The sequence below is a fragment of the Patiria miniata genome, unplaced genomic scaffold, assembly GCF_015706575.1.
Source record: "Patiria miniata isolate m_02_andy unplaced genomic scaffold, ASM1570657v1 HiC_scaffold_7, whole genome shotgun sequence".
In the NCBI taxonomy this organism is placed as follows: Eukaryota; Metazoa; Echinodermata; class Asteroidea; order Valvatida; family Asterinidae; genus Patiria; species Patiria miniata.
This window is the reverse complement of record NW_024037074.1, coordinates 26,523,080-26,545,540: the sequence shown is the minus strand read 5'-3', so window position 1 is coordinate 26,545,540 and position 22,461 is coordinate 26,523,080. Positions and strand designations below refer to the sequence as shown.

Sequence of the window (22,461 nt, the reverse complement as noted above, 5' to 3'; positions counted from 1 at the left end):
TGATCAGAATAACGCATGACCTTCCACTTTCCTGTTTCCGTTTACTTCCTTTGTCGGGCTTTACCTACTGGGTGATCACTAGGTGTTATTTTGCCCTTTTTGCAACATTCACGTGCTAAGCACGTGAATTTCTGCTAACAGAGCCACGATCCAGAGCATACTAGGCAATGCGATTTCACAGGTGCTACGCGTCAAGACCGATCACTAGACGAATTTCAACTTAATTCAATTCAATATTACATTATTGCCATACTGAAACAATAACATAACAGAAAGCAAAATACAACATTGTGGAGGCACAATCCTAAGTAAGCCAAGGCTTGTAGCGGAGTGCCTTTAGAAGAAAAAACAAAGACATTAAATAATCAAATAGTTAATTAAGTCAAAGACAAACAACTGCTATTTCTCGGGTTATTGATCAAATGACGAGTATTATTTTTCCACGAATTTTGGCTTTCATTCGGATTGTAGTTTTCGCGTTTAAAACACTATATTGTTTCGATCATATTTTGTTTGACGGTTTCTCATGAAATTAAATCTCCTTGCAATTTAATACATCTTGTATTTCTTGAGTCATTGACAAAATGAGTGTGTGAGTAATATGCCCTTGCAAAATAGTGAATCCAACGAACTTCTAACTCGATAAAACAGGTATTTCTTCCTTTGCTAGAGGAATGTGTTTTGTTTTGAAATGAAAATTTAGGATTGTATTTTTTTTTTTCGTTTTTAAAACACTACGGTGTGTTGTTTTAAATCATTCCCATGAAGATTGACTTTCATTGGGAATTTATGTTTGCGTTTAAACATTAATTTCGGTCATATTACTACAATTCGAAAGAGAGTCAATTTTCATGGAACACATCCCTCGTGCAAAGGAAGAAATGACCGTTTAACTCAAGAAATACAAGATGTGCTAAATTGAAATTTTGGTAATCGTGTGGTTTAGGGCCCCGTTCCATGTAAGAGACCGAAGACACTTTTATGTTTTTGGACTTAATGCGTAAACATTTGGTTGGCTATTACGCAAGCAGGGAAAGTCACTTTATGTGTTTAGAATCATGTCAGTTCGCTTAGATACCACATTGAAAATCGGCTAGCTTAATTTTGTGGAAAGACGGCAGGGTAATGATTTATAAACAGAACCTGTAAAACATAAGAGGTGTCCTAAACTACACGATAACTGAAATTTCGTCCAGTGATGTTTCAAAATGTGTAACAGACGGTTTTCCCAGTACGTTTTTGAAATGCGATGTTTGTTCCTTTACATGCATTTTATAAATACACATGTAATTTTATGTAATTTTTCTGGGGGCTTCTTTCCAGAACTTGACACAAAGACTAATGTACCCTGGTTAAGTATTGCAAAAAGTAAGAAAAAGTTTCGATGTTGATGTAAATTCACTCTTAATTTGGCAACACATAAGGACTCCCTCTAAATTTGTAATGTTTGAAAAAGAAAACAAAGACAATTGGGCTATGCAGTGTTACGACCAGATGTTGTTTATTTTCATTGTTTCTGTCAATTGAAATGAATTGCAATAAATATATTACGGTGGCTAATAGAAAACAACGTTACTGGTTTCACAATCCGTGTATTGACTAAAAAACACACACAAATCGAAATGTGCTGTAGTGAAATGAAGAGTAAAATTCCAAAAAGGACGCAGACCAGAAAATAGGTCCACAGTTGCCTGTACGCCAGCCAATCACAATTTGTATGAACTAAACTTGTCTCTGAACTAATTTCTGAGAAATTTGGGATGAAATTAAACCTAAAAGTTGCTCTATTTTGCAATGGAGTATATTTTCAAAATGCTGACGGCTTCAGGACTGCTTTTAGGAATACTCATCTTTGGAGGGGGAAAATCACTTCAAAGTCTTTGGTAAAACAAAAAGGAACTTTTAGCAAATGCGAAACAGGGTTAATCAAGCTTTAAAGCCACATAGGATCACATTTGCTTTTCATCATGTGCACTGTGTTGGTTTGCAATAGTAACATCACTTACATCTAAAGAAAAAATCAAAACCTAACCTGCTGAAGTTTTAACTCAGATATAACAGTTTTTGAGAAAACAGAAAAACACAACTTTGTCCATAAAGGCACTCTGTATTTCCAAAGATCAGTCAATTGACTGATTTTTGGAAATCCCCTTCATTTCTTGTTTTCTTCTTAATGACAGCAAGCCAGACGGAATAATTTCACGGGGTGTTTAGTTCCAGTACGATTTTGGGGTCTACCTAATGTTTCCCAATACCTATGTTCCCCAAAGTCCTTAGGGTTAGAGTTATGTTAGGGTTAGGTTAGGCAAAATAGGTTTTGGGGAATATACGTATGCGCCCACGATTTTAATCCAATTAAGCTTTTTGATAATTCGGTAGGTTACTTAGGGGATTAATGCAAATGATCCTATATGCACTTAAAGGGAATGTACAATGTACATCATTGGCTTTCGCTGTAAGTTTCAGAAATGAACTAGTTCAGGGGTTATTATAATAGATCAAATAATGTTACACTGACATGTTTGAAGTTTTGTGTCCGAATATGCTCGAAAAACCAAGAAACACAAAACTGTTCAAATAGTCTGGTTCCCTGACTCCACTAAAGATGAAATGGCTCAATGTATAGATGCCGACAAATTGTAAGGTAAGGGAACCAGTCTAGATGGCCTGCACCCGTTCATGAACATGTAATCAGTAGCAAACACAATTTGAACTAAAACGAATGGTAAATATGGAGCAGTAGTTGAACAATAGTTAGGTTTTTCCAACGGTGGTCGGCCGACCACCGTTGGAAATGTATACAAAAATACCCTTTTCTTGAAAATGACTTCACACCAGGTGCCATAATTTTACAGAATGCTTGTGACTGTCATTTACCAACATCCTAGTAAGGTATTTCGTAAAAACTTGGTAGCTGTATTTTTCGATGTTTGCAAATGTTGTATTTTCCCTTTAACGAACAACACAGTCGTGTTTGTACATTTTTTTGAATATTCAATAGGCAAAAGCTATTCGTATCACATTCAGTTGATGATCGAGTGTTCGGCATATTCAGAAGCCCTAGTTGCATTTCAATATTATATTATTTTTTGGCCATCACTTTATACTCGGTTGTCCGAGGGCTCACAAAAAAAATATTCAAAAGGGTGGGACTCGAACCCATGACCTCCTATAAATAGTTTGGATGGGTACCGCTTGTTTTATTAGATTCGAACCAGCCAGCCAAACCCGGCAAGCTCGGTGGTGGCGTTTGGATTCATAAGGTTCACTGTACTGTCAAGTTGTTCAAAGTTCAATCTTCCTAAAGTCGGTTACTTTGTAAATTATTTCTATAAAACTGGTGAGGCCTAGTTCAAATTGAACTCAGTTTATGCAGCTTTTAAATTCTGCATTTCACGGCCTAAAAAAGAAGAACTTGCATAGGATTGAACATGGAAATTAACCGAGGTCGAAATTCAAATTCCACTCCAGATAATTTCATTCTTGACTATATCAATTAAAAGTGAGTGTTTGTCTTTGTGGTTTATTGAAATGATTAAAAACATATTCTCAAAACCAAAAAAAAAAAAAAGGTTTATCAGGCCAAAAAAAAAAAGTCTCTGGTTTCTGGTATGCGCGCGCGTCGCCGTAGCCATGCGCGTCAGCAAAATGAAAAAGTTTTTTTTCAATGAAAGATGATGTCTCAAAACCGCCAAACTCACTGGTTTGACTGGAATCCTGCTGCTGCACAATTTTAACGTGTTTTTAGTTCGGGTTATGGTCGAGAATAAGCTTTATGTGGCCTCTCTGGACTCCCATATATTTGCACTAAGTTTAGTCGGGCACCATTTGCAGTCATCAGCCGACATTTGAAGCAAAAAAATCAGGTAAAAAAAAAAAAGCCGCATCGCCGCACCACTTTTTGGGCAAGCTCCATACCAGAAACCGGAGACTTTTTTTTTTTGGCCTCACCAAAGTTTCGATAATTTTAATCACCATACAAATTTCATATCACACAGTGTTATCATACATTGTAAATTGTACACTATAACTCAGCACGTGTACATTGTACACGTACACATCATGGCGTAGGTGCATGCGTTGCACACAACATACATTATACCAGTATTTACAGTGAAATCTGTACAGAATAACTACAAGTTACAACTCTTACCTACAAAAATAGATTTGAGCAAGGGAATACAGCCGACATTGCACAGATAAATGCATCAAAAGACCAGAAATTAAAGGGCAATGCAATGAATTTTTTTTAATGCAATTCTCGAAAATGCACCTTTGTGTCCCATCTATTTTTCTATTTTGGTTTTGCCATTTTGAAGGGTATTTTGGTGCCTTTTTGGATGTTGTATATTCCCTTTTACACAGAAGTGCATTTTTCGATGAAATTAACCAAAAAGGGATGTCAAACAGTTTCCATACATTTAAGAGTAAAAAGTTGCACAAAATGTGTTTCTAAGAAAAAGTCATCACATGGCCCCTTTAAGAGCATTAGGTACATAAACAATTTACAAAATATCTCTCTTGTCTCCTCAATGTCTGTATTTACATGTATATGTATTTTTACATGCATGTGTACAACACCCTCTTTATCACGAGAAACAAGGTTTTTCAAACCTTGAAAATTTCTCTGGCTTTGGTCACATCTCTTGTATCAGAATAATTTCAGAGCCTTTCAACTTAAGTTTAAATGAAAATACTCTACAAATTTGCCTATTATAAGATTTAACGTATCAAAGCGGATTAAAGATATAGTCCATCATTTGTAATTTATGCATTTTGTTCGTTTGAAGCAACAAAAGTGTTCAAAATCAAATGAAGGATACTGAACAACTAAACTGATGAAGTTTCAGCTCAGCTTCAGCTGTATATTCCGAGAAAAACAGAATTCTAGGATCTCAATTTCAAATCAAAAGTTACTGAATCATGTTTTGAATTGTTTTGAATTACAGCTATACGCGACGTCGCGCACTGATCCGACGAATTATAGCAACCGCGCACATGTGTGCGTCGTGCCAATGCTTGCGCGCGCTTCGCGGAATAACAAAACTAACTACTAATTTAAATTTTCCTACGGTGCGTCTTAAGACACACCGTTGGAAAGGCCTTCTTTCGTTGTTACTTCAAAATGACAGCTTGCCAGAAAGAATAATTTCACAGGGAGTTTAGTTCCCTTACTATCTTTCAACCAAGTTTGTTCTTCAACAATAATTACGCCAGTTACTTTTCGGATGGCTGCAAATGATGGACTATAGCTTTAAGAATATAGACTCAGTGCACACGTGTATAGACTCAGTGCACACTGGGAAACATAAGCTTGGCGCTCACGCGAGCACTCTACTGGATTGTGCACATAAATAAAACAAATCGTGCGTGCTTGGCGCCATACGCACGTGAACTAGTAGTTGTATACAGTGTATCCCTTCCTTAGGAGCCTGCGCAGTGTCAAAAAACGCCATTTACTGTAAGCCATAAAACCGTAAGTTGGCTTAAAAATCACCTGGACACAAAGCCAAGATTCTGAAAATCCCCTGCTTTGTTTCTTGGTAAAATGTCAAGTTTAAATTTCTATGTTAAAGAGTAAATATTGGCTTTTTTTTCAGCCAAGTACATCATGAAAAGTAACTTAGAAAAGTAACTTAGAAAAGTAACTTAGAAAAGTTAACTCCTCTTTCTCTTCAATCGACTGAACCGCTTCATTTTGGCACCAGACTATTTAAGCAAGGCTGTTGGAAATACCTGGGATATAGTGTTGCGGCGAGTCCGGGTCCATGTCCCGAGGAAATAACAGCAAATTGGCCAACATTGTTGACATTCTGCCACTCTGGCATCCAAATGAAATTGGACCGTCCTGGCAATAAAGTGTCAGTGCAATACTACGCGTTGGCTGTCACTACACCAGCGCCCTCTTGTGTCCAGATGCAGAGGTCAACACACTTTCTTCTCCCACTTGAAAGACAGATGTCTCTCCCCTTCGTCTAGACCGACTCGTATTCTTTCTGCCATTTGATGTATTTGTCCTTGAGGAGTTTGGCTGACGGCTTAGTGTGTGCCAGGGCGGCAATGACGTCATCAGTGCTGATGGGGTCGATGCTAAACTCGGGGACTTTTTCCTCTGAAATTTAATGGAAAGAATGAAAAAAAGAAGATATAATTCAATAATTCCTTTTCAGTATAATATTTGTGATCCAACTCTTCACTTTGCAAGCAGACTGGCTCCCAATTCGTGCATTATCGATACTGATTGTGGGGGGCGGGAACCAGCCCAACCCGCAAGAATGGGAATAATCGTCTGGCAGCCAATAATTCCAAATTGTAAAGTAACAATTCAATGACTAAACATTGGCCGAGTTTTTCAGTCAATGCCTCGTTCAAAAGTGAATAACGTTTTTATTGTTGGAAAATAGCAATTTAGAAAAGGAAACTTTTTTGTATATTCCGATAAAAAAATAATCTTAGATCTCGATTTCAATTTTAAACGTTGCCAAGTCATTGTTGAATTGCGCCCAAAATCAGCGTCTGGGACACGTTCTCATTAAGCCGATTGCAGCTACATGATATCACGCTCTGAACCGACGAATTATAGCAACCACGTGCGCGTGTGCGTCGTGGCAACGCTTGCTCACACCCATTCACGGCTTCGCCAAATTAAAAATGAACTACTAACGGAAATTTCCAAAATACGTCATTAGATGCATCTTTGAAAATTACCTTCTTTTATTGTTTTCCTCAAAATGCCAGCATGCCAGAACGAAAAATTTCACAGGGAGTGTAGTGTCATTACTATCTTTAAACCAAGTATGCTTTTCAACAATATTTTTGTCAGTTACTTTTTGGATAGCTGCACGATCTACTCTACCTTTAAACTTGAAAATAGCATGAGGAATGCAAATGTACAATAAAAAATACTGTTTTACGTGCCTACAGTGTGTTTTGTCATCAAGAAAAGTTATTGGTGCATTTGTTAGTATCCTGCGATGATTAAGGAAAGACACACAACATTAAACAAAACTTTGTTAAAAAATGTTCCGTGTGGTCTTGGTTCAAGACGCTAGTGATTGACAATGAATCTGTTCACTCGAGCTCCAGGTACAGTTTGTTCCACAGTAGCAGCACACTATGGATCACAACGGCTTGGACCAAGACTAGTTTACATGAAGTTTCTAAAGACAACATCAAATTTACTTTTGAAAAACACACTCGAAAGTTCACTGGCCTCTTCTCGATGAAAAAAAAAAATTAGGAGTTTTGTGCACTCAAATCAGCAAAATGAACGACAAAATGTGCATAATATGAACAAAATCATACAAGCTACTCACTTTTCCAATACAAATTATTATCAGTATTATCTAAATGCAAAACAAAAACAAAAGCAAAAAGAAATTAATACCAGGATAATTATAAAAAAAAAGTAATACAAGAATTGTCCACAAGTTTTTTTTCTGGTTTTAAAGTTTTGGTTAAACTGATTACATTCTGATGGTTGTAGTAGGTCTGTTGTTATTGTTTTTGTCAATGTTGTTATTGTTGTTTACATACCTACGGTACTAGACTCCAGGATGTCGAAGATCTTTCTGACTGGTCTCATGGCAGCCTCTTTGCAGACGAGTCTCAAATCCGAGCCAGAATAACCCTCCGTTAACTGTCATGGTAAAAAAAACCAAAAGACAACCAGTGTTAAAGGGAAGATACAACATTTGCAAACATCAAAGAACGAAGAGATCAAATTATCACGAAATACCTTACTGAATTGCTAGGGATTGACAGTCTAAAGCATCCTGTAAAATCGTGGCTCCTGGTGTGCTGACATTTTCAAAAACAGCTCCTACTTTTTTATATTTTGTTATTCCGCATTTTCTTCGCAATAGATTACACACCTGTGAAGGGGTACAAACCTGCTAGAGTGATTCTTTGACCTTACAATTCCCCAAAGTCTTTACGTTTCTCCGTTTCATCTTAAGTGGGGTCGGGGAACCAGACTACAAGAAAATGATTGGTTTTCTTGGTTTTTCCAGCATAAACAAGCCCAAAACGTGAAACAAGTCAGTTTAACAATATTTGCTATAACATACTAATCCTCCAAATCCATTTATTTCTGAAAATTGCAGCAAAAGCAAATGTTGTACATTCCCTTTAATACTAGGAATCACAATTCATTACGAATCTTTCAAAAAATTTAGGTTCAATTTTTTTTTTACACAGGATTAAATCTTACCAATTGATTCAACAAAGATTTCAACTCCATTATTACCAAAACTTTAATAAACACCATATTGTCATTTTCCATTCACTATGACAAACAGTTTTTGGACTATTAACATTTGCGTGCGACGATCGATATGGGCCGCTAGAGTATTTTATAAATCTGTCAAGAAAGTAAACCTTCTAGAAGGATGGGAACAATTAACCGCCATCGACAAAAAAAGTTACCTTCGACAACAACAAAATGGCAACTGACATTTAAAGAACCGTAACTTTACAATAAAATAACGTGGCAAAAATCTATTCAAATATTGGATTAATGATCGAATATTCAAATATTCGGTACAGTGGAACATTGCTATACCGAACACCGCTATACCAAACATTCGGCTATACCGAACATCATCCCTGGCTCCCGAATTCTGTGTACAAATCGTACTGAACACTGTTGTTGAAAAATGTCAACAGAAGAGCGACTAGTGGTTATTATTTTCCGAAGGAATAGAAGGGAAACGCTTCCCACTGCTGTAGGTAGTAAGCTCAAAAACTGTGTAATAACATGATTCAATAGTCGGCACATGTTCAAGTCGTCTTTCAGTACCAGGGCGTGCAGGGTGAAGTTCTGAAGAGCGCTATTTATTGAAAAGTGAGTACTAGAGCACCGGCAGCTTAAAATCGCTATACCGAATGATCTATATTACGAACAAGTTCTGTGGATCCTGCGATGTTTGTCATAGCGGCGTTGCACTGTATATTCGGGACAGCCCTAAAATTGGAATAATCAATAAAAAATTTTTAAAAATGCACAGCACTATCTACCTGAGCCAGGTATTCGTAGTCAATATCCGTCTTGATTTCCAAGGCACAGTCGGGGTTGATGACCTCGGGTAAATGGAACTCGATCATCTTCCTCCGTGCTTCTAAGACGGGGAGATCCACCAGTATTCTCTTCTCTAATCGCCGCAGCATGGCGTGGTCCAATTCCCTGTTCAAGGTAATGAATACTCTTTGCATTTGTCGTAATTTTATGAAATGGATATTAATTTAAAGCAGACACCGTTCATTAAACAAATGGTTCAAGCATTACAAGACTGCAACATACCATGGGAGATTGGAGGCAGCTAAAAGAAAGACCAGATCGTCGGATTTTGACAGGCCGTCCATCTGCACTAGCAGCTCTGTCTTCATGCGTCTGCTGCCCTCGTGCTCTCTGGAGAAAAAAACCCCAAAGGGTTAGTATAGACCAATGGGGAAGGGGGCAATCGACCAATCCAATATAGGTCCCGCCCACTTTATGTGGGCAATTAAAGTTGCATTCCCTGTGCTCTTCAAAAACTAAAAAATTTTCTCCTCACAAATTTTCAATTTGTACATTAGGTTAAATAAAAGCCAAATTATCGTCTGACATTTGAATTTTGATGTCCAGTTATCCATATCTCAATAACTATAAAACATCGGTATATTTTTCACATTCGCCATATCATTCGAAAGTGAATAACTTTGACATTGCTAGGAAAATAAAGAAATATTTGAGTTGAAACTTGAAACTTCTGAAATGACATGAGATTTTCTTTCAGGCCGACTGTCTGCAATAGGGGAATGAAAGTTTGGGGATAAAACCAATGAAAACATTTGATCTATGGATTTACCGTAAGAACAGACAGCATGGTTCAATCCAGTTCCTACTGGTTCATGCTGGTTCATACTGGTTCAGGCCAGTACAAGCAAGCCTGATCTCTCCAGACTTTTTCAATCAATCAATGTGTAAACCAACATCCATATTCAACTGGGAAATAATTTTAAGTTTCTGGATGAGCTATTCCTTTTGGCTGGTCTAAAGACTGCGGAAAGGGGATAATTTCTTCTTGGCAAGCTCTAAATATCATGCGGTGAGTATGGAAATCCACTTTCTCCAGTGACATAAACATTTGTTTCTTTACGACAGGGGTGGAATCTGTGGTGTTGTATGGAAAGTGAGAGTAGGGCCTTGGCTGCCTCCTTGGAGGGATTCTTGAATGGCACATACACAAGACTGCTTCACGCTGTGCTCATTGTCAGCTGGAGAGATCACTCCACAAAATAATGAAATCCTTTATGGGAATCTTCCAAGAGACAGTGACTGATAAGATTGCTCATCGGAGACTTGGGCTAGCCGGCCACTGCCCCAGACATCCCAAACTTCCAGCCAGCCAGCTTGTCTTTTGAGGGCCCACATATGGTTATAGAGGACTTGGCTGCCCCCTGCTCCACCTTTGTTGAGACTCTGCGGAAGGACGTGGGTGTGGCCGACACATCAGAGCTTGCGTCCTGCCTTCTGGACAGGGAAGATCTGCAGTCCAGACGTAGAGCTCGGTCAAGGCCGCCATGATTAAAGAGGTTGTGGAATGCTCAAAGACATTTCCGTCATTTTTCGGGTATATGTCGTGACGTAATAAACAGGACTCCCGATGCAGCGTAGTATAAACGCTGCATCGGGAGTCCTGCTTATTACGTCACGATTTACTATGTTTTGTTTGCTGCCCCCAACGACGACTTTTACACAAATTGCACGTTCGGGTCGAAACAGGACCTGAAAAACAGCTCTCAAAAGTACCTTTTGTACTCATTTCATGACAGACACAATAGTCGTTTTTATTTCATCACACCTTAGGCTACATATACCCCAAAAATAACGGAAATGTCTTCGAGCATTCCACAACCTCTTTAATTGATTTAGGATTAGAAAAAAAGAAAGAAAATCACAATCATAATTACCCTCCTGGTGTAGATCCACGCTGGCTCATGACTGATTCCAATTCATCCAGGAATATCGTCGATGGAGCGTGGAATCTCGCTAACTCAAATAGTACCTTTGAGAAGAAATAAAGTTATGTTATGATATTTACTGTAACACATTGATTAAAAAAAAACAGTGAAAGAAACAACGCAACAGAAAAATGAAGATGGTGATAATGCTGCATGCACAAAACCCAAAATTACCAAATCTAGGGTCATAACAATAAAAAGATTGTTTAACCAGTTCACATTGGATGACCTGTATACACACAAAGGTTTTGCGGCATTTGGAATGGATAATGGATAAACACGCAATGAGCGAGGCTGGAAATATCGTCAGCAACCCGCTCGCAGCGAGCGAGGCCTGAAATATCAGCGTGTGTTTCCCGCAGACGACAGCTTGAACCTGTCTGGCATCGAGGTTTGTGAAAACAGTTCTGTGCCTGGGTTCCGTCACTGTCAAAATAATCCCGGCGCGAAGTGGTTAAGGGCCGGTTCATACTCAGCGCAATAATGAAAATGGAACACAAATTGTTGACATCAAGGTAACTTTTTGCACTGCGAATTTGAAAAAAAATGCAAACATTTCAAACCCTAGCAAATTTCACAGTGAATGTTTCATGACATCAAAGTTGCAGTCGCATTCATGTGAAGTACGAACTGGCTTTCGGACTGCAGAAGTCATTTTTTACCTCTAAAAAAAGCATGACAGAACTTAAAAAAAAAAGGCAGTTAGGGAGGTCCCGAAACATCTTGAGAAAGTACTAATGAAAAAACCAAAGTTGTTGGGGATTTTAGGCAAGGTCTTACCCTGACTAACTTCTCCGAGTCTCCCCGCCACTTGCTGACAATACTCGAGGCAGAGATGTTGAAAAACGTAGTGTTGCACTCAGTGGCTACAGCCTTGGCTAGGAGCGTCTTGCCAGTACCTGGCGGGCCGTAGAGCAACAGTCCCTTCCAGGGGGATAGGATACCAGTGAACAGCTGGGGATACTGTACAATGTAAAGACAATGCACCGGTAAATTGAAAGATGCACGTCATTCCATAGAGGTGTAGCCCCTTCCAGGGGGACATACTGCAGAAATCAACTGGGGATACTACAATTGTAAAGACAGTGCACTGGTGAAATGCCATGGTGTATTAAGGATGCCCGTCATTTCATAGGGGTGTAGCCCCTACCAGGGGATGGGATGCCACTAACAGCTGGAAATACTGGTAGAATATTAAGTCAATGGACTTGTGAATTGAAAGATTCAATACTGGAGTTTGCCCTTCGCCGGCGTATTTTTATAAACACTGTATACTCAGTGTTGTCCCGAGGGCATGTGCACAAAAATTCACAACCTAATTTGCAGGGACTCGAACCCACGACCTCCTGCTTACTAGTGCAGACGTTTAACCACTGAGCTTGCCAGGGTCGGCTGGCTGTTTCAAATCTAATATAGCAGCGGGAACTGCAAGCAAACTATTCATAAGACGGAATTTGCGACGGGTGATGTAAATTCAATATTGGTTTTTGCCCTTAGCCAATTTTTTTTTATAACCCAGAAAACTCAGTGTTGTCTCGAGTGATTGTTAAAAAAAATTCACAAACTCCTGTGAAAAAAAGTACTATATTTGCATTAAAATGACCCCTCCCCGATGCACAATTCAATATTATGAAAATTATTGAAAGAGTCTTAACATTTTCTGAGAGTGGTTCGGGTTCTGTTCTGTTTTTCCCCTTTTTTCACTACTTCTGTTAAATATTTTTTTATATATCAGTTCAAAAATCTAGGGGAGAAGACATCCATTTTCCAGATGCCCATTTACACACATATATCTCCATATATATCTCCCCTTTTTAACCAGTTACACTGGCTTCCAGTTGCACAACGCTTTCAATTCCGTACTATGGTCCACACTTACAAATCTCTCAACTCCTCTGCCCCTGATTACCTCTCTTCTCTTCTCTCAATTCGAACCGGGTCTCACTCCCTTCGCTCTTCTCATGGGAAATCTCTTGTTGTCCAGAAAACAAATAAACTCGCAGGTGATCGGGCCTTCTCTATTGCTGCTCCCCGATTGTGGAATAGTCTACCCATCCCTATCAGAAACTCCGATACTGTGCCAACCTTCAAGAAGGCTCTCAAAACCCATTTTTTCCCCACACCATAGCTGGTCGTACGCCCTTGTTGTTTTTCTGTTGTTCTTTCTGTAGTTCTTCTTTCTTTGTTTCAGTGCCTTGTATCCTTTGGCAATTTGGCGCTCTACATGTTGTATAAATCCAGTTAATATTATTATTATTATCCTCCCAATATGCCAAGGCAGTATGCCCCTGTTACACCTTGATTTTGTTCACCTTGATTGGGTAGACCACAGCCTCTTTGACTAATCTCTTGGCACTGTCTAAGCCGATGATGTCATCCCATCTGACGTTGGGGTTGTGTAGATAGATGTCCTTGCTGATGCTCTGTGCTAACTCTCGCCACTCCAGGGTGTAGCCTGAGTAGCCCCCTAGGGGTTTCAATAGCCGATCCTGAGAGAAGAATGAGTCGGTATTAAAGCAGTGTCACTCGTACTCGTTGTCATACTCATAGTCGAGTACCTTTTTTTCGTACACGTACTTGTACTCATGAGAAGTACTCATACTCATATTCACAAGAAAAAAATTACCTGTATTTCGTAATTGTACACACAGCAAGTAGTTGTTCATTTGAATAGCTTGTGACTGGACTTGGGACTGGACGACTTGTGATTGACTTGTGATTGACTTGTAATTGATTTGTAATTGACTTGTGATTGACTTGTAATTGACTTGTAATTGACTTGTGATTGACTTGTGATGGACTTGTGATTGACTTGTGATGGACTTGTGATGGACTTGCGATTGACTTGCGATTGACTTGTGATGGACTTGTAATTGACTTGTGATGGACTTGCGATTGACTTGCGATTGACTTGTGATTGACTTGTAATAGACTAGTGATTGACTTGTGACTGACTTGTGATTGACTTGTGATGGACTTGTGATGGACTTGCGATTGACTTGCGATTGACTTGTGATGGACTTGTAATTGACTTGTGATTGACTTGTGATGGACTTGTGATGGACTTGCGATTGACTTGCGATTGACTTGTGATTGACTTGTAATAGACTAGTGATTGACTTGTGACTGACTTGTGACTGACTTGTGATTGACTTGTGATGGACTTGTGATTGACTTGTGATGGACTTGCGATTGACTTGCGATTGACTTGTGATGGACTTGTAATTGACTTGTGATTGACTTGTGATGGACTTGTGATGGACTTGCGATTGACTTGCGATTGACTTGTGATTGACTTGTAATAGACTAGTGATTGACTTGTGACTGACTTGTGACTGACTTGTGATTGACTTGTGCCTGACTTGTGATTGACTTGTGATGGACATGTGAATAGCTTGTGACTGGACTTGGAACTGGACGACTTGTGATGGACATGTGATTGACTTGTGATTTAATTGTGAATGACTTGTCATGGACTTGTGATTGACTTGTGATGGACATGTGATTGACTTGTCACGGACTTGGGATTGACTTGTCAAGGACTTGTGATGGACTTATGAATTGGGAATGGATGACTTGTAATAGACTTGTTATGGATGACTTGTAATGATTAAGGGGAAAATACAACACTTGCAAACATCAAAATATAAAACTACCAAATCATTTTGAAATACCTTGCTGGACTGTTAGTGAATGACAGTGTAAAGCATCCTGTAAAATCATGGCACCTGGTATACTGTCATTTTCAAGAAAAGTGGTATTTTTGTATCAATTTCCAACGCTGATCGGCCGACCAGCGTTGGAAAAAAACTGGCTTTTTTTCAAATACTGGCCCCAATTGACCATCGCACTTGTTTGCAATCGATTACACACCTATGAACGGGTACAAGCCAGCTAGACTGGTTCCCTGACCTTACAATTCCCCAATGTATGTAAACTGCTCTGTTTCTTCTTAAATGGAGTCAGGGAACCAGACTACAGGAAAATGATTATTTTTCTTGGTTTTTATAGCATTTTTGAACCCAAAACCTCAAAAAAGTCAGTATAACTATATTTGCTATATTTTTTCCAACCCCCCCAATTCCATCTATTTCTGTAAATTACAGCAAAAGCAATTGATGTATATTCCCTTTAACATGTGATGGAATTGTCATAGACAAGTGATTGACTTATGATGGACGTATGGAAATGTGATGGACTTGTGATGACTTGTGATGGACTTGTGATTGGTTTATGATGGATATGTGACGGCCTTGTGATTGACTTGAGAATGACTTGTGACGACTAGTGGACTTGTGATGGACATTTTAGTTGATGTGATGGACTTGACCATAACACTTGTTGTAAGCATAACATACTGAAGGATTGTTGTCCCCAATGTATTCCTGTGTGGCCCCCTTGATGGCATTGTTCAACATGGCCCGCATGTCGATGATGGGTCCCTTCTTGGGCGGCAATTTCCCCGAGCCGTTGGCGAGATTCGTCTCGCTAGATCTGTTGGCGACTGTCGACCCGGACACAGAGAGATCCGAGAGCGGGTCTCCGACTCCGTTGACTTGAGACGTCTGCCGAGGAACGAGAAACAGAAAAGAATTCTACGATTGGAACAAATTTTCATCTTGGACAACTGGAAAAAGTAACATGAAACATAAGCATGGCTCCCATTAGTCAGAACATTCTGAACGGAGACTTTCCCTTGATTAAAGGGCCCATGTAATGTAATTTTTTTCAATGCAATACTAACAAATGCAATCAAGTTCAAGCACCGCTCCAGTCAATTTCTTTGTTCAACTTTTCACAAAAAATTGTTGTAACTTTGTAAGCACCTAGTCAGTTTTCTTCTGTGGTTCATTGAAAATTGGAAAAAAGCGAGCTCTAGAATGCCCTATGTCTGAACATAACAAAATGAAATCCTGGAATGAAAAAGGCCCTGCTGTTCAAAAGGCAGAATCATGAGACTGACTTAGGCTACCTGTTTGGTTTCTCGGCTGGGCCTGCGGTCGATGGCCGGCTTTCTGTTGGGTGTGGCGGTGCTGGAGTTGGGCCGCCTCCTGCCCAGATGCGAGGGCGCTGAGGCCGGCCCATCTTTGGGGTCCGGGGCTTGGGGGTGGGGTATGCGGGGCAATGTAGGGGTACTTCCATTTCTGACACTGTAGAAATAAAACAAGTCAGGTGTGTTTACAAACACAAATGCCCCGCAACCGTGACTGTTCCCATGACATAACACCACTCTTTTAACATCAACTTACATGTACCTTGGTCACATGGAACATTCATTGACAGCATTAGTGTCTTCTGTAGGTTTTATATGAATTAATCCCTAATCCCTATAATCTCAGAATAAATACAAGATTTCTATTGTTTTAGCCACTGTGAACTTGACCCTTGACCTTTTTGCCCCAAATTCAATAGGCTTCTTAGGATTACCAAGAACAATCCACAAACCAAATTTGAAGTTCATATGTTAAGTATTTCTCAAGTTATCGCGCTGACAAGATTTCTATTGTTTTAGCCACTGTGAACTTGACACTTGACCTTTCGACCCCAAATGCAAAAGGCTTCTTAGGATTGCCAAGAACAATCCACAAACCAAATTTGAAGTTCACATGTAAAGTATTTCTCAAGTTATTGCGCTGACAAGATTTCTATTGTTTTAGCCACTGTGAACTTGACCTTTGGCCTTTTGGCCCCAAATGCAAAAGGCTTCTTAGGATTGCCAAAAACAATCCACAAACCAAATTTGAAGTTCACATGTAAAGTATTTCTCAAGTTATCGCGCTGACAAGATTTCTATTGTTTTAGCCACTGTGAACTTGACCTTTGGCCTTTTGGCCCCAAATGCGAAAGGCTTCTTAGGATTGCCAAAAAAAATCCACAAACCAAATTTGAAGTTCACATGTAAAGTATTTCTCAAGTTATCGCGCTGACAAGATTTCTATTGTTTTAGCCACTGTGAACTTGACCTTTGGCCTTTTGGCCCCAAATGCGAAAGGCTTCTTAGGATTACCAAGAACAATCCACAAACCAAATTTGAAGTTCATATGTTAAGTATTTCTCAAGTTATCGCGCTGACAAGATTTGTCCGGACACACACACCCACACACCCACCCACCCACACACACACCCACACCCATACTTGTTTCACATGACTAGTGTGGACTTTCCATTGCTTTCGTGTAGTTAAGAAAAACCAGTGAAAAAACTCATTTTTCTCAAACTGTGAAAACTCTTTCAACCCAATTTTTTTTTCTATGATTCCCTTTAGTGTTTCTCTTCATTCTGCTACAGATAAACCTAACCCAAAAATGCCTCTAAACCTGTTTTCCAGAAATGGGGAAACACTGTGTGGACGTGGGCAAGTCCACACAACGTCGGTGCTACCTACATTATGTGGACGTCTTTTGTTCGGAAGTCCACACTGCGTATGTAAGACAAGCTCACACCCACCCACCCACCCACCCACCCACCCACCCACGGAAGGACAAGGCGGAAACAGTATGCCCCTTCGGCTTCGCCGCGGGGCATAAAAAGAAAAGAAACATGGTCATTTTTAATACAAAAAGTTTCATTTGTTTCCATTGTATTGGCCCCTTTAATTACAGATCACTCGTTAACAAAATCTTCATGTAAATACTCACAATTTCTTTGTGCCTTTTTGAGGAGAGTTTCCTGGAGGGGGAGAAATAAGAGTGGGGGTTATTTTAACTGAAATTGTACAGAGAAGAAAACACAAGACACACAGAAAACACAAAAATAACATTTTTTAAAACAATTGAGCAAAAAATTACAACAATAACTCAAATTTTGCCCGTGGCAATTCCTGTGCCAATGTTTCAAATTTCCTTGGGATCTTTACGAAATAATTTTCCTAAAGCCCGGCGCACACGTCTCCAATTTTACCGGTTCACCAGATCATCGGGCCATTGTATAGAGGAATGCGCTGAAAATTCGGACTGATTCGGTCTATCGGATGAAATCAAACATGTTTGATTTTTCGCATCCTGTACACCGGACCCAATGTCACAGGAAACATGTGCAGGCAGCACTCCAATTTCACCACACGTGATATTTATGTTAACCAATCAGATTCACGAAGGAAGTCACATGATTCAAAGTTGACGGCTGCCAGTTTGTCATCATGTGACTGGTCATCGTGTGACCGATTATAGAATGAAATCGGGCATGTGTGTGAGTAACGTTGAGGTCTGATCACAACGTTGAAACAACTGGACCAGTGACGGTGTGATCCAGTGAACTGGCAAAATCGGAAAGGCATGCGCTGGGCTTTGCAATCACCTTACACCTTTTGGAAAAATGAAGAGGCTTTTTATGAATAAACACTCACCATCAGTACAGATCTTCTTTGTAACCTTAGGGTACCTCTGAAATTTGACGTAGTAATAAGATTCATATTCCTGTAAAAAGAAATCAGATGGGGAAAAAAAAAAAACGAAAGAAAGGTGATTTTAGATCAGCCAACACAATTCAGAAATCAAAAATCATGCCAATTTAATTACCAGTTTCCTGAAATAAGAAAGTCAGAGAAAATGGAGAATTTTTTTTATATTTAATGTACCATGTACAATGTCAAATCAAACCTACCCTGTCTCTCAACCCGAAACTAATGAGATTGAAGAAGATTCAAAACAGCTGAAGAAAATAAAAGTTGTGGCTATGGTTAAAAAATGTGGGACCGGTTCACGGCTCACGTCATAGGCCTATTTATAAACACTTCATAAATAAAAACATAGTGGCTATTGTTACGGCAGCCGTAATGCAGTTTTCAACTGCTATCGTTACGGCATTCCAAAAACACTATTGCAAATCTTATATCACATTTATAACTACCCGTTCAACCAGAGCGCTTCGGTTGACTACTATGCCGAAGGTTCCGGGATCGAATGCGTGCCGAGCATTTTTTTCCCAATTTTTGTTCTTTTAGTAGTTTTTTTTTTACTTTTATGTTTTAAATCAAATCGTTCTTTTTATTTACGTAGATTTTATTTTCTTCTTTGCATTCCGTGGCTTTGGGATTTAAAAAAAAAGGGAAACCATTCAGTTGATAGTCTGGTTCCAACAGCCAAAGATCCTGACGTTGAATACTATTAGGTCAGGGAACCAGACGGTTGATATAGATTCGCAATGGTGTTTTTGCAATGCCGTAACGAGAGCAGTTGAAAATTGCATTACGGCTGCCGTAACAATAGCCACTGGCCAAAATATATTAATCCATTCCTACCATTAATATCGTTTCCAGGTCCACATTGTCGCACACCTCGAAGCGGCTGAAGCTGAGATTACTCTCATGCTCCAGTGACTTGGCCGCCTCCGTGTAACCCTCCTGAACCAGGTGATGTAAGACTAGGATCAGGAGGTTCCTCTTGCGCTGTTCATTCTTCTGCTCGTCCTGTTTAAGTGTGGACAGACAAAAGAGAAAGAGTACCAATCAAAACCAATGCACGATCAAACATCGCTATCAGAATTCACAGACATAAATGACACAAATAAGCATGATAAGCCAACTGGCGAACAGCGCCGCTCATTACATGATGGCACACTGGCGCGAAAGAAACCAATGCATCGAAATGGGATTCCAAAAATTTGGGACTCTCAATACTGTGTATGAGAGTCCCAAAACTGCAATACAAGAAAATAGACTGGCGCCAGGAACAACCAGTCCAACACCGCTTCAGTACTGCATCAATCAACTGTGCCAAAAGAAACATGTGGCATGAACCGGGAACTAGTGTCTATTTACTACACATTACTCCATAGTTAGCCACCAGACTAATGACACTGAATGAAGAGGTCAGTTTTTTCAAATAGTTGGACCATGGTTGGACATGTACCAGTCTAGTCTTTAGCCTCATTTTGAAATCACTTGCTTCCCTCTTATATCCAAAATATTGAAGAAATTTTCGTCTGGTGCATTGTTGGGAAAGCAGTCGTGGAAAGCAGTCCAACGACTGCTTTCCACGACAACGCACCAGACGAAAATTGAACCCACTAGTGGTGCCTGAAAGCAGTGTGGTACCCACATACATCGCGCATTTTTTTTCCCGGTAATCATCACGTGATGCATTTCATTTGCATAATTAACTAAACAAGATGGACGACAGCCGTTGGAACTTGACGTTCTTATGGACAAGCCGCAGAAATTGTCAAAAATTTTCACATTTTAGTTTTTTGGTTCTGTTTCAAGTCGATCATTAGCTTCGTGAATGACTGCTGAATAGTGTGAGGTATGGCCATGGAATCATGGGTGGGATTATAGAGGTGAAAATGGACCATTTTGGGGAGGCCCTATTTTTAGGGTCTCTTACGACGACACTCTCACGCCGTGGTTATGTCTCCAGTGTTACATGTGAATTCCTGATGAGCTTGTTAAGGCAAAGCTGGAGTTACTCAACTGCTACACTCAGTATAGACCCGTGAACGTGGCTTGTAAACTACACCACGCTCTTGTACATGTTCGAACCAAGCGAAATCGTCCTTCCATGACAAAGACTGAACATTGCCTTACCGTGTGATAAGTATTCACATATCAAGCTTTCTTGAACATGTTGAAATCTGCTTTTACGCCAAATCTGGCATTAAAACGATATTTGAGGTAAAATCTGGCAAGATCTCGACGTCCTGCAACCTCCTCCGATCATGCATGTGATTTACCACGTGATAAATGCTGCAGCTAGATAATTTGATATCGCACTGACGCTCCGTGGACTCCTGATGTCCGGATCATAAGTGCGATTCCAAATTATTAGCTGCGTTTATCACGTGGTCTCGTTATTGGCCAATCAGACGCCGCCTATCATATGCGCCACTAGCCCCATAATGTGGCCAGTTTACTGGACTGCCTCCGTAAACATAGGCCACACGTCCACCATCTTGGAATCTGACTCGCCGAAATTTTGAAAGTGATTTCCACATTGCGACTTCAAACCCAGTTCATTTATGCTTTAAAAATACACTCACCCTCTTAATAACAAAATTAGAACCTGCTGCCAGTGTCAGTTGCCCAGCTGCTGCGTAATTTACGACATTTTCTGGATCCTTCTTGGCAACTTGGTCCAACCATGGAGCTATCTCCATGGTCCAACTGAACAATGCCCTCGCGCAGATCGTTCACGTCAATCACGCGTGCAGGATGCACGCCGCAGGCCCAGTGGTAGTCCGGTTCCCAGACCAAAAGATTCTGACTATTCCTAGGATCAGGAATAGTCAGAATCTATGGACGATGGTGGACGTGTGGCCTATGTTTACGGAGGCAGTCCAGTAAACTGGCCACATTATGGGGCTAATGCGCCACATGAAGCAGACGGGTAGCTCGGAGGGCTCCGATAATTTTGCACGCAAATGACCCTGGGTACTCGTCCAGGGTCATTTGTCAGGGTCACTTGTCAGGTTAAAATCTAATTTCTACATGTTCGTATGTGTCTTCATTGATGGCAAATTTCGTCGAAATGACACATCCTGAACACGCGGACAGGCAAATTTAGATTTCTAGGTGAGTACTCAACATCCATACGAAATTATGTATGGCGGATCAATGGCTATGTTTACGGAGGCAGTCCAGTAAACTGGCCACATTATGGGGCTAATGCGCCACATGAAGCAGACGGGTAGCTCGGACCCTGGGTACTCGTCCAGGGTCATTTGTCAGGGTCACTTGTCAGGTTAAAATCTAATTTCTACATGTTCGTATGGGTCTTCATTGATGGCAAATTTCGTCGAAATGACACATCCTGAACACGCGGACAGGCAAAGTTAGATTTCTAGGTGAGTACTCAACATCCATACGAAATTATGTATGGCGGATCAATTTCGCTAGGTTCGAAAATACACAACAGCGTGGCGTTGTATACAACGCCACGTTCACGGGTCTACACTCACTAGAGCTAACGCGTTGGCCGTTGCAAAATATAATAAGTTAAACACGAGTGCGTAGAAATAGGAGCGCGTAGCTTTAGGAGGTCTGACGATAATTGTATTTGTTCCAATGTCTGATAAATCATAAATGTCTGATTGATCATGCGTAAATACTGAAATACGGTAGCTTGCCACTGCACACGTACACTGGCACTTGATGTTCGGTTGAGTTCGAAACGCTGCCGATCGATGAGTTCAACTTGCACTGTCAATGACTGTCATGATTGTCAACTGTTTACGTCATTTTCTCCTTGCTACAACACCACTACTAACAGAAAACACAACTAAATGTGGCTTATTTTCAATGAGTACAATCTTACCGCTTCTCTTGCATGATTAGCCGTTTTAATTGCGCCATAACTGAGCGATTCCATGTCCACAATTTCACAAAATCATGAAAATATGCGTCCTCCGTTGCCTGGACTTTTGACGGTCTTGACCTCCTTGAGCTCGTTCGGTCATTTTCTAATATACATTTAATAATATTTTAAATGTTATTTTCACATTGCAAAAAAAACAAACAATAGT

General features: G+C 40.0%; 1 protein-coding gene across 2 annotated transcripts; it reads right to left on the bottom strand.

Moving 5' to 3' along the window:
- Positions 1-5,202: 5,202 nt before the first annotated feature.
- On the bottom strand, positions 5,203-22,387 carry LOC119745793 (katanin p60 ATPase-containing subunit A-like 2). Of its 2 annotated transcripts, XM_038222398.1 has the most exons (14): positions 22,254-22,324; positions 19,244-19,411; positions 18,350-18,419; positions 17,643-17,673; positions 15,977-16,154; positions 15,363-15,569; positions 13,317-13,493; positions 11,785-11,967; positions 10,954-11,048; positions 9,302-9,409; positions 9,019-9,184; positions 7,537-7,639; positions 7,317-7,346; positions 5,203-6,112 (listed from the first exon to the last, which is right to left on the bottom strand). In XM_038222398.1, exons 1-14 carry the CDS (start codon positions 22,305-22,307, stop codon positions 5,976-5,978), a joined length of 1,707 nt encoding a protein of 568 aa, XP_038078326.1. In that variant the 5' UTR covers positions 22,308-22,324; the 3' UTR covers positions 5,203-5,975. The 2 variants fall into 2 exon arrangements, with proteins under 2 accessions (XP_038078326.1, XP_038078325.1); XM_038222397.1 differs by lacking the exon at positions 7,317-7,346 and having other exon boundaries at positions 5,204-6,112; positions 22,254-22,387.
- Positions 22,388-22,461: the final 74 nt, after the last annotated feature.